Source organism: Bos taurus, chromosome 6 (genome assembly GCF_002263795.3).
Source record: "Bos taurus isolate L1 Dominette 01449 registration number 42190680 breed Hereford chromosome 6, ARS-UCD2.0, whole genome shotgun sequence".
NCBI classification, from domain to species: Eukaryota; Metazoa; Chordata; class Mammalia; order Artiodactyla; family Bovidae; genus Bos; species Bos taurus.
Genome location: NC_037333.1, coordinates 113002651 through 113015068, shown reverse-complemented (window position 1 = coordinate 113015068; position 12418 = coordinate 113002651). Strand labels below are relative to the sequence as shown.

Sequence of the window (12418 nt, the reverse complement as noted above, 5' to 3'; positions counted from 1 at the left end):
GTCATAACAAACACCCTCTTCCAACAACACAAGAGAAGACTATACATAGACATCACCAGATGGTCAACACCAAAATCAGATTGATTATATTCTTTGCAGCCAAAGATGGAGAAGCTCTATACTGTCAGCAGAAACAAGACCAGGAGCTGACTGTGGCTCAGATCATGAACTCCTTATTGTCAAATTCAGACTTAAATTGAAAGTAGGGAAAACCACTAGACCATTCAGGTATGACCTAAATCAAATCCCTTATGATTATACAGTGGAAGTGAGAAATAGATTTAAGGGTCTAAGTCTGATAGATAGAGTGTCTGATGAACTACAGAATGAGGTTCATGACATTGTACAGGAGACAGGGATCAAGACCATCCTCATGGAAAAAAAATGCAGAAAAGCAAAATGGCTGTCTGGGGAGGCCTTACAAATAGCTGTGAAAAGAAGAGAAGCTAAAAACAAAGGAGAAAAGGAAAGATATAAACATCTGAATGCAGAGTTCCAAAGAATAGGAAGAAGAGATAAGAAAGCCTTCTTTAGCGATCAGTGCAAAGAAATAGAGGAAAACAACAGAACGGGAAAGACTAGAGATCTCTTCAAGAAAATTAGAGATACCAAAGGAACATTTCATGCAAAGATGGGCTCGATAAAGGACAGAAATGGTATGGACCTAACAGAAGCAGAAGATGTTAAGAAGAGGTGGCAAGAATACACAGAAGAACTGTACAAAACAGATCTTCACGACCCAGATAATCACGATGGTGTGATCACTCACCTAGAGCCAGACATCCTGGAATGTGAAGTTAAGTGGGCCTTAGAAAGCATCACTACAAACAAAGTATAACAATTAGGCACTAATTATTTGTATGTCTTGAACAAGTCTCCATTTACCATTTGACTTTTTTTACACCCAAAATAGGAGTGTTGTATGGACTGTTACAGGGAATTAACAGTCCTTGTTCCTTTACATTTTTAATGATTGGCTTTAACCTGTGTGTGCTCAACACACAGTTTTTCCATCAGCCCACACTTTGAGATTTACATTTTGTTCAACCAATGGGAAAGAAACAGAAAGCTCCATATGCATGAAAACAGAAGCCTGGACATTGCTTAGTATATCCCTCCCCAGAAGGGGTGAGGGAGACTTCAGCACCATCAGAAACTTGTGAGAAAACAGCACAGAGTCCCAGTTACAGCTTAAAGGATGACTGAAATTATAGCATACGTCTCATCCTGACAGTCCCATTACAGAAGTGGACTGGGAGGAAAGCGGACCAAGGTCTTCAGTGACCACAGAGAAATTTTCCTCAGTTTCCAAAAGAAATGGACGGATTGGCCCTTCACAGTGATTAATACCTGGAGTTCCTCAGGTGTAATTAGGAGGGGAGCTTGTGCAGGGACCCAAAGCACCTTCAGTGACGATTATCTTGAGAGTCCAGCCCCAGGGGGCTACACCTCAGAGGGCAGTCTCTTCTCCAGTATGGTCTTTGCAGACCAGACATGGAGCCGAAGGCAGCTTAGATGCCTGAGGACAATCCCGCTTGAGATGCCTCTCCTTTCCACAGTAATAGCAAGCCGATCCCTTTTTACCTGGATCCCTCTGGGCATTTTGCTCAGGCTGTTTCAGAGCAGGTCTAACAGCCATTGTTGGGGCATCAGTCTTCCGACTGGCTCTTTTTTCCTATTTTCCTCCTCATCTTCTCTGCCATAACATACTGTCTGAGCCAGCTGCAACAGTTTTTCTAAAGACTGATTTGGTCCGAACACCTGTTTTAGTAACTTATGGCAGATATGTGGAGCTGATTGAGTGAGGAATCCATTTTTTAAGATAATTTCTCCATCTGAACTTTCAGGGTCAACATCAATAAATGTAAAGAAAGCCTCCCTAATTACTAGGATTTTACCAGGAGTTTCCTTCTCTCCCTGTTCTATCTCAGCCAACTTACCATATTTAAAAGTCAGTGAGCACTCGCTTGAGTCCTGCAAGAATACATCCAGCAGAGGGAGTCTGTTATGGGAACTGCTTGGCTCCAAGTAGGGAGGAGGGCTATTTCGTGTTCCCACTTTCTCCTTACTTAAGCCATTCTTTGCCAAAAGTAGTAGCTTCCCCCAAAACTCAAGCTCTTGAGTCAGGAGTCAGTGTCTGTCCCAAAACATGTACTACATCTCGCCAAATAAGGTCATAAGGTAAAGTTAGTCCCATAAAGCCTTCCACGTACCTTTTGGATCCTCTAAATAGTCTACTGAGACTGAGGCAACCCCTCCTAGAACCCTGCCCTGATTCTCAGCCTGTTCATTTGGGAGCCTCAGATACAGAGGCAAAGTAAGAGAACAGGAGGGAGCTGTAGGTTTCACACCCAAATCTGTACCCTTGGGACACAAGTCTGGAATGTCTCACAGAGAGATAAAGAGCAAGACAGATGGCACTTGTACCCGTTTCTCTTGTTTTCTTCAGAACCGGTCTACTTGTAAAACAGTATCATAGTTAAGAGACCCTTCAAATGGCCAGGATTCCCCATCTTTCACAGGATACCATGACCATTCAGTATCCCAGAAGAAGATCAGGCATGTCTTTTAACCTCTGAGGATCAAACTTCTCCCGGCATTAAAAAAAAAAAAAAAAAAACAAAACATTTTAAAGGAGTCGTTCTGGAACTGCTGGCTCCCATCTGTTAGAGAGAAAAAGCGACAACCACAACCATGGTTTTTCCACCAGATGCGTCCTTCCCTGCTCTAGATGGGGCTGTACACAGACTCTCCACCAAAGCGTTCCTTCCCTGGTCAGACTTTGTCAGTCCCTCACCGACGCAGGCATCTCCCTCGTCCCTCTCGGTTCTACCACTGAGGCGGGGTGGAGATGCAGAAGGGGCAGACCTGAGAGCACCCAGGCTGCTGTGGTCCCACACCACCAAAGCCTGTGTTTATGGGCCCTCTTCTCTGACACCACCCGGGGTGGAGCAGAGGAGTTTTCCCAGAATGTTCCCCAAGCCAGGGCTGCAGGGGAGCATCCATCGTTCACATGCCTGTGTGCATTCCAGAGCACAGTCCTGTCTGCAGTAGAAGCAGTGAGTCATAAAGGGCGAACATCAGCCAAGATATCCTATCTGAGTGTAACCAGGCCAGTATATGCATACCCAAGAGGTGGTGGGGGGTTGGCCAGAGATTAGATTATATTGGGGGAAAACCCTTGGGGAACTGGAATCAATGGCATATCAAATATGGGACTTTCTGCAGTCACCCTGATTTCTGCTCCTATGGGGTGGCTTTTAAATCATGCATTAAGATGTGAATAGACCAATGATTCTGGGAAGAAGTCCTAATATTAGCATCTACTTCACAACCCCTCCTTGCCTATTAGGTGGCATCCCAGCCCTGGAGAAGGGCATGGGGCCCTGAGGGAGTGCAGAAACTTATCTCTTTGCAGAAGGACACGGCTTTCTCTATGAAACATTTGGGGTCCGGCCGCAGATCTCCTGGCAGGTGGACCCATTTGGTGCATCCTCCACGACCCCCACCCTCTTTGCCCTGGCGGGCTTCAATGCCCACGTCATCTCTAGGATCGACTACGACCTGAAGGAGGCCATGCAGGATAACCGGGTGAGTGGTGAGCCGCGTCTACTCATCCACTTTCTCACCATCAGAACTGAAAAAAGCAGCTGTGCCTTTAGGGATGGTGATGAGCTCCCCGTGTCTGGGGACATTCAAGTAGAGTTACAGACAGCCTGGCTGGCAGGTCCTGGCAAAGAGTCCTGCCCTAAAGAGGGCCCGATGAAGGTGCAGACAGGCGGCGTCTGGAGGGCTGATTCCTCCACCTCTTGTGGCTTTGGGAAGTCAGGGGGGACCATGAGGAGGAGGCAGCAGAGGGGGATCTTGACCTGAACTCCTGAGAGCAGCGGGGGGCGGCGAGGAGACTCAGGCGGGGCCTGGGGGGAGCCGGCAGCTGTGTCGCCCCTGTGCCTTCACTCCCTTCCCTCCGGGTTTGCAGCAGCTGCAGTTCGTGTGGCGAGGGTCCAGATCCCTGTCGGCACAGCGGGAAATCTTCACACACGTCCTAGATCAGTTCGGCTACTGCTCGTGAGCACCTGCCTCGGGCCAGTCCCTGTCCCAGCACCCTCCCTGGACCACCTCAGCCACACCCCTCATGGCCAGCCCTGAGGACACGCACTGAGCACCCATCTTACAGAAAGAATAACTGAGGCCTGGACCTCCAGCCAAGGTCCCGCGGTAGCAGCTGTAGGGCAGCTGGAGTGGCTCAGGCGATTGAGTCAAGACTTCCAAGTTCTGGCACCAGCCCTCCTGTTGGGTGTCTGGAGGGAGGCCGTGGGTCCAGTCCCCTCTGCCCTCTGTTCCTGGGAGGCCATGGGTGGGGGCTGAGCCCCCATGAGTAGGGGAGGTGGGATGAAGTAGCAGCTGAGAGATGAAGGAAGGGGGACTCACTAGCAAGTTCTGGGTGCTCTGTAGGATCAGGGTGAGGTGCCCAAGTGCCCACAGGGCTCATACGGGGCATCTTCTGTCCACAAAGCTCTCATCTACCCACCACCGCACTGTCCACCCCCTGACGGGAGACAGCGGCCTCGATGCTCTGGCCTGCCTGAGCCCTGCCCGCCTCCCCGACCTGGTGCTGCTGCCATGTTCAGGGCAGGACCCCCTAATCCTCCTCTCTCTCTTAGTGAGGGATTTAACTGGGATGGCGAAGCCATCTTCCCAGGTACATCCCTGGAAGACATGTACCTCCAAATGCAAACCCCTGTCACGGAGGATAGCATCACAAACTTTACCATTCTCCTGGTGAATAATGTGTTTACTCGAGCCACCTGGTTCCGGACACCACACGTCCTCTGGCCCTGGGTAAGTTAGGGTCCCTGGCCCTGGTTCCTCAACTCTGTGCAGGTACTGCTCTCTTCGGTCTGACCCCAGCACTTGGCTCCAGCCAGGATTATGTGTCCACCTCTAACCATTCCAGTGTCCATCCAGGCAATGGGTCACCCAGCCCTGGCTCAGTCCTCCTTCCCTGCACCCTCACCCAGTCTACCAGCTTCTTCCCCCTCCCTGGATCATCCCCACAGTCTCCGCCTCCAAGGCAGCCCCTGCTTTACACAGGCTCCAGCTCCTCCCCACCTCTCCCCTCCTTTCCCCTTCTCAATGCTGGGAGCAGAGGCCTCGGCCTGAATCCTGGCTCCCTACTCAGGGGCTGTGAGTCTTGGTACCCTCTGAGCCTCACTTTCCTGAATTGTGAAATGGGCGTGATGACAGGACCTGCTGCATTGGCTGAATTTGTCTTATCATGAAAGGCACCCTCATGGGACAGTGCTGGACACCAGTCAATATAGTTGTCACAGCTAAACTGGGCGGAGCACCTGCTGTGCTCCCAGAGGAGAGAGCTAGTGAGCCCCGTGGAGGCTTCAGTCCACCATGGGGAGAGCGGGGCGGTCGTGCAGACGAGAGATGCTATCCCTGTGCAGGCTGGGCTTGCACCCAGAAGGGCTGGGCATTGCTTCTGTCCCCTGGCTGCAGGGATGTGACAGGCAGTTCTTCAACGCTTCGCTGCAATTCGCCAACATGGACATTTTAATGGATTACATCAATAGTCACACATTGGAGTTCAATTTATCAATGGAGTATGCCACGCTTGGCGACTACTTCCGGGCTGTGCACTCTGACCAAGTCGCCTGGCAGGTCCGAGACCACCGCGACTTCCTGCCCTATTCGTCGGGTAGGAGCCTCTGGGGGTAGAGGGGGATTCGGTGCAAGGGAGATGTCACCAAAGCAGTGGCATGTGGTTTCCCAGCTTCCTCAGCTCTGCCAGTGGAGCCCACAGGGCCACTGGTGCACAGACAGCCCTACCTCACCCACCTGCCTAACGTGGATTGCCTAGGGTGGGGACAGATACAGGCGAGCTCAGTGCTGTCCACTGTTCCTTTGCCGGTTCCTTTCTTTCACAAGAGAGGCTTGAGTGATGTCCAGAGGCAGCCATGGTTCCCAGCGGGGCACTGGCGGGGGTTGGTCATGCCCCTTGGGGACTTCGTCACGCCATCACCTTTGTGTCCAGGGTGAGGAGAGTGGTTTCAGGGATCTCAGCTCCCAACGGCTCTGCCGGCCTGCTCCCATGGACAACCAGAGGGACCTGGTGGAAGGCATGCCTCTCCAGACCCTGATTTTCCTCAGAGGCACACGGGGCAGCCAGCACTCCAGCCCTTCCATTCTGTGTCCTGACTTCTGGGCCCTCATCCCTCTACATCCTCCTCTGAAGTCCTCCAGGGCCCCTCCCCACAGGCCATCCCAGGGGCCCAGGTGCTCACTGGGATTCTTTCCTCGTCACAGTCCTTCAGCACTCGGGCCTCTCCAGTCCTGCCCCAGCCCAGCCTGACCCTGCCAGCTGCCCAGGCCTTCCAGGGATCTCATACCATTGCTGATCTGGCTGGACCAGGAACCCTGAGATCACCCGCTGGCCTAGGCTGTGTCCCTGGGGACCCAGGCAGATCCATGCTGATCTATTCTTCCTCAGCATTTCCCAAGTGGGGTTCAGGGGCCTCTAAGGGCAGGCCCTCCCACCGACTCCTGGCCTTTCCCTCCTAGACATGCATCACGCCTGGACTGGATTCTATGCCTCCCGAAGTGGGCTCAAGGCACTGGCGAGGCGAGCCAGCAGTCTGCTGTATGCTGGGGAGTCCATGTTCACACGCTACGTGCTGTTGGCTCCCCACCCATACCTGGACCCGGCCTGGGGCCTGCAGCAGCTCCAGCAGCTCCGCTGGGCAGTCTCCGAGGTAACACAATGCCTCCCAGAGACAGGACAGGATTGGCTATTCCGGGGCTGTGTGCTTCTCCCTCCGTAGGTCAGCACACCTCCCTGTCCCTCGTCACTACAGGACTCTTTTACAGATGAGAACACTGAGGTCGCCTTTGGTCACAAGACCATGCATGATGAAGCTGCCCCAAGGCTAGGACCATGGCCTGCCAGGGTCCAGCTGTGGTTCAGTAAGATTTAAAGCCAGACTGCCCCAGAGCAGGAAGGGCAAAGTGGAGCAGCATTGGTGTCCAACAATCCTGGCTGGATTCAAATCTCAGCTCAGCTCTATGAGCTCAGGATTTCCCTCTCTGAGCTCTAATTTCCTCGTTGAAAAATGAGAACTACATGCTCACTCAGGACACTAATGGGACAGTTGGATGTGATAATACACATATGCTGGTGGGCTCTGTGGCCGACACAAAGGAAGTTGTTTATAAATCTCCATCTTTCTTTTTCCCCATTGTGCAGGAGGGAAACTGAGACCCAAGATCTCCTATAACTTGTCTCCTTTCCAGTCAGAAATGGGCCACACGGCCCATGAGATTCATACTCACTAAAGGGAATTGCTGGCCGGACCAATCATTGTGCAGGGTGTGATGTGATTGATTTTAGCATCCATCAGGGTGGGCAGACACGTGGCTTCACCTCATGGGGACTCAAGTTTCCCTTCTGGGAAGAGGAGACCATCCATCCTACATGGTACAGATGAGTACCAGGCCATGTGTGGGGCATGTCTGAAGCAGGTTATCAGCACTTATGGGATGACAGGGTCACAGAGGGTAGCTGGGCAGGGTCCTTTCCAGAAGTCTGTTTCTGTCCAGCATCAGGGACACAGCTATGTGTTTTCCCAAGGTCAACAACACTTGGACAAGATCAGCCGCTCTAGCCTCAGATTCCTCTTCTGTAAAGAGGGAGGACGGAGAAGGCAATGGCACCCCACTCCAGTACTTTTGCCTAGACAATCCCATGGATGGAGGAGCCTGGTAGGCTGCAGCCCATGGGGTCGCTAGAGTCGGACACGACTGAGGGACTTCACTTTCACTTTTCACTTTCATGCACTGGAGAAGGAAATGGCAACCCACTCCAGTGTCCTTGCCTGGAGAATCCCAGGGACGGGGGAGCCTGGTGGGCTGCCGTTTATGGGGTCCCACAGAGTCAGACACGACTAAAGAGATGCAGCAGCAGCAAAGAGGGAGGAATCCCCAATTCTCCAGCAGCACCTACTGAGAGGGAAGCGGAGTCAGGCCCCTGTGGGCATCAGGACAGCAGGTGCTGAGCAGAGGCTGGCCTGACCCCACTCTTGTCCTGCTCCTGTGGGGATCCAGGTCCAGCACCATGATGCCATCACCGGAACTCATGTCCCAAATGTGGGTGACATGTTTGTGGAGCATCTGAGCACCGGGATGCAAGGGGTGCACAAGCTGATGGCCTCCATCATCCAGGACAGGTCTCCAGCGCACTCAGGTAAGCGAGGCCCCTGGGGGCACAGTGGGCCATGGCAGGTGTCCGCCCCAGTCTGGGAAGAGAGCCTGAGGGTCAGGGGACGGGCTAGGACACCTGAGCTTCAGACTCGAGTCCCGTCCAGGGGAGGCTCTCATTTTGGCATAAGCTGGGCAGTTGGCTTAAAGCTCAACATTCAGAAAACAAAGATCATGGCATCCGGTCCCATCACTTCATGGGAAATAGATGGGGAAACAGTGGAAACAGTATCAGACTTTATTTTTCTGGGCTCCAAAATCACGGCAGATGGTGACTGCAGCCATGAAATTAAAAGATGCTTACTCCTTGGAAGGAAAGTTATGACCAATCTAGATAGCATATTCAAAAGCAGAGACATTACTTTGCCAACAAAGGTTCGTCTAGTCAAGGCTATGATTTTTCCTGTGGTCATGTATGGCTGTGAGAGTTGGACTGTGAAGAAGGCTGAGCACTGAAGAATTGATGCTTTTGAACTGTGGTGTTGGAGAAGACTCTTGAGAGTCCCTTGGACTGCAAGGAGATCCAACCAGTCCATTCTGAAGGAGATCAGCCCTGGGATTTCTTTGGAAGGAATGATGCTAAAGCTGAAACTCCAGTACTTTGGCCACCTCATGCGAAGAGTTGACTCATTGGAAAAGACTCTGATGCTGGGAGGGATTGGGGGCAAGAGGAGAAGGGGACGACAGAGGCTGAGATGGCTGGATGGCATCATTGACTCGATGGACGTGAGTTTGAGTGAACTCCGGGAGTTGGTGATGGACAGGGAGGCCTGGCGCGCTGCGATTCATGGGGCCGCAAAGAGTCGGACACGACTGAGCGACTGATCTGATCTAATCTGATTTGGGCAGGTGACTTCACTTCACTGAGCCGTTTCCTCTCTGTGACTGAGGAAGGCCTAATTCCTGCCTCCAACTAGAGGCAGGAAAAAATGGTAATGCAGTGTGGATGTTGCCAAGCACACTGCTTGCACAATTCAGTGTAAAACCTCACACATCCTGAAAGCTGGAGTGTTACTGTCCTCCATTCGTAGCTGAGGGCACACATGGAACAGAGATCGTGGAGCTGCCCAGGGTCACACAGGGAGGACGGTCCCCACACCCCTGAGCAGCCCAGGGTCACACAGGGAGGACGGTCCCCACATCCCTGAGCTGCCCAGGGTCACACAGGGAGGACGGTCCCCATACCCCTGTGCTGCCCAGGGTCACACAGGAGGATGGTCCCCATACCCCTGTGCTACCCAGGGTCACACAGGTTGTAATGGTCCCCATACCCCTGAGCTGCCCAGGGTCACACAGGGAGGAATGGTCCCCATACCCCTGAGCTGCCCAGGGTCACACAGGAGGATGGTCCCCATACCCCTGAGCCGCCCAGGATCACACAGGTAGGAATGGTCCCCATACCCCTGAGCTGCCCAGGGTCACACAGGGAGGACGGTCCCCATACCCCTGAGCTGCCCAGGGTCACACAGGGAGGAATGGTCCCCATACCCCTGAGCTGCCCAGGGTCACACAGGTTGTAATGGTCCCCATATCCCTGAGCTGCCCAGGGTCACACAGAGAGGATGGTCCCCATACCCCTTAGCTGCCCAGGGTCACACAGGGAGGACGGTCCCCATACCCCTGAGCTGCCCAGGGTCACACAGGGAGGACGGTCCCCATAACCCCTGTGCTGCCCACCTCCGCAGACAGGATGTATGCGTTCTTTTGACATTGTGGGCTTCACAGGTAGAGGATGAGTGGTCACCTCATTTTCCTGGAGCTGAGGGGATTCACCCCTGCAAATCCTGGGCAATCAGAGATAGGTGTCTTCCCTGCAGGAGCATGTGGCCCGCCCACCCTCCCAGGATCCGCACTCACCCTGCTCTCTCACTGTGCTCTCCCCACTCTGCCTCACCCCTCACCTGCCCAGCTCTGCCCTCTTCTCTGTGTACAGTCCCATCTTACCTTCAGACACTGGAAGGGGCCGGGGTCAGGAGTGCAGCAGACTGGAATCCTGTCCACAGGGAATGGGGTCGGGAGGGGATGACGGACATAGAAAGGGAGGTAGAACGGGGTCCTTCCAGTGTCTGGTGAGTCCAGCCATTCCCATGAGCTCACGGGGGCAGCTCCCCAAGGAAGGGGCAGGTGGAGACCCCAGAAAGACGTCCAGCCATGGGAGCTGCATGGGCAGAGGCCGGGGACTGGACAGTGTGTGCAGTGTTCACGGATCTGGGAGTCATTGGACGTGGTCATAGATGGTCACCTGGGGTTGGGGGTAGAGCAGAAAGAGAGTCCAGGTTCATACCAAAGAGGGCTCCACTGCTGACCTTGGTGACTGACCTTGACTCTCCAAGCTCCAGAGAATTGTCTGTACATTGCCAGCTCTCCAGCTTTGGCGCCAGGCCGTAGGGCGTGGGTCACCTTGGACACCTAAGCCTTGGCTCTAGGCCTCAGTCTTCTCACCAGTAACGCTGCTGAACAGTAGAGATGAGTGAGGAGCTCAAGGACCCTCATCTCTAGGGCATGCTCCCCCATCCCACCTGGGAATCAGGACCCAGCTTGAACAGATGAGGAGGGGGTTGGACATCAGAGCCCATGTGTCTGTCTGTCCTTCCCCTGGGCCTCTGCAGAGCTCGTCTCACCTGCCTCAGATTCTCTTGTTCCGAGGGGCACCAGGGGTGAAGGTTGGGTCAGGTACAGCAGTAGATCCTGTTCTCTGTATGCAGGCCCGGAGCCTGGGGGACACTTTGCAGTGGTCTACAACCCGCTGGCCTGGACGGTCACCACCATCATCACCCTGACTGTGGACTTCCCCAAAGTCAGCATCACAGACGAGTCAGGCCTCCCTGTGCCTGCACAGGTAAGGGGCACATCCCATCTGTGGTGCATGCCCTGTTGCTGCCCTTGCTCTGCACGGGCCCCCAGAAGTGGGCATCTAAGGGGAAGATGTGACACGCTGCCCTGACTGTGAGGAGTGTCCTAAGGGTGAGTCACCATAAGGGTCAGTGGATCCACCCAGTGGACTGACCCTTCCCTTTGCGTATCTGAGTTGACCAGAATCCGCCTGTAATGCAGAGCCACAAGAAACACGGGTTCGATACCTGGTCGGGAATATCCACTGCATGAGCGCATGGTAACCCACTCCAGTACTCTTGACTGGAGAATCCCATGGGCAGAAAGCCTGGTGGGCTACAGTCCATGGGGTCACCAAGAGTCAGACAACACTGAGGTGACTTGGTGTATAAGTATATATGACCCTGTATAAATTTCTACTTCCCATGGGGAAGCCAGCAATAGTCTTCACTGTTCATCTTTATGGAGGTGCTGTCGTAGGCACAGGCCCCAGCTATGACACCCACATCCTGTGTGGTCCCTGCTCATCTCCTTTCCAGACCTGGAGCTAGACTTGATTATAGAGGTGACCCTCCTGTTACCAAGCCAGCCCTTCCTTGGGGAGATGGATCGAGTAATGCCATTAGTCAGCCACTCAGCAAACACTCCTGAAAGCCTGTGCTGGGCTTGGTCCCAGATGAGTGCTCATCCCTGGACTCGGGAGCCATCCTGGGATTCAAGGAGCAGACACAGAAATGGACAGTTAAGGCCTGGGGTAATGACTAGGCAGCCAGGGCAGTGATCCTTAGCTGAGAGAGAGGGGGACAATTCCTCTATATCAGGGTCAGGGGAGGGAAGGGTGTTGGGTGGAGTAGACCCAACATGGAACATCTCCCTTCCCCACCCAAAGGCATCACCCACCAAGCCAAAATGCTCTTTCTTAAATACTACTGAACACCTAGTATGTGTCAGGCGTTACTCTAGGCACTGGAGGAACTTTAATAACCAAGTAGACAAAAGTTCCTGCACTCGGGGGGCTCCTATTCCAGTGGGGGATCCAGGCAAGAAGAAAATCAGAAAGTATAGGAGTGACAGATGACAATTGTGCTGGAGGAAAAGATCAGGACAGGTTAGGGGTGTGGGGTGCGGATGGGTATCTCTTTTAGTTCAGAGAAAGGCCAGGCTGGAGCCTGCAAGGAGCCACATGGGCTTGCTCATAGCCCCCCAAACCCTCCCACAAGACCCAGAAATGATACTTGCTCCCTAGAGACTGAAGAACCTCCTGCATGGACCCAGTGTCCTCATCCAATTCCCTTCCCTGAATCAGATGACATGGAGCTAGAGA

The 12418-nt window shown here is 53.3% G+C and overlaps 1 protein-coding gene across 1 annotated transcript in view; it reads left to right on the top strand.

Moving 5' to 3' along the window:
• LOC107132586 (epididymis-specific alpha-mannosidase-like) overlaps positions 1-12418 on the top strand; it is a 37725-nt gene that overhangs the window by 14328 nt on the left and 10979 nt on the right. The window contains exons 4-10 of the mRNA XM_059887826.1: positions 3419-3591; positions 3980-4068; positions 4665-4842; positions 5509-5707; positions 6571-6761; positions 8110-8248; positions 10968-11101. Of these exons, the coding sequence (XP_059743809.1) occupies positions 3419-3591; positions 3980-4068; positions 4665-4842; positions 5509-5707; positions 6571-6761; positions 8110-8248; positions 10968-11101 (1103 nt within the window). The remainder of the gene's footprint in view (positions 1-3418; positions 3592-3979; positions 4069-4664; positions 4843-5508; positions 5708-6570; positions 6762-8109; positions 8249-10967; positions 11102-12418) is intronic.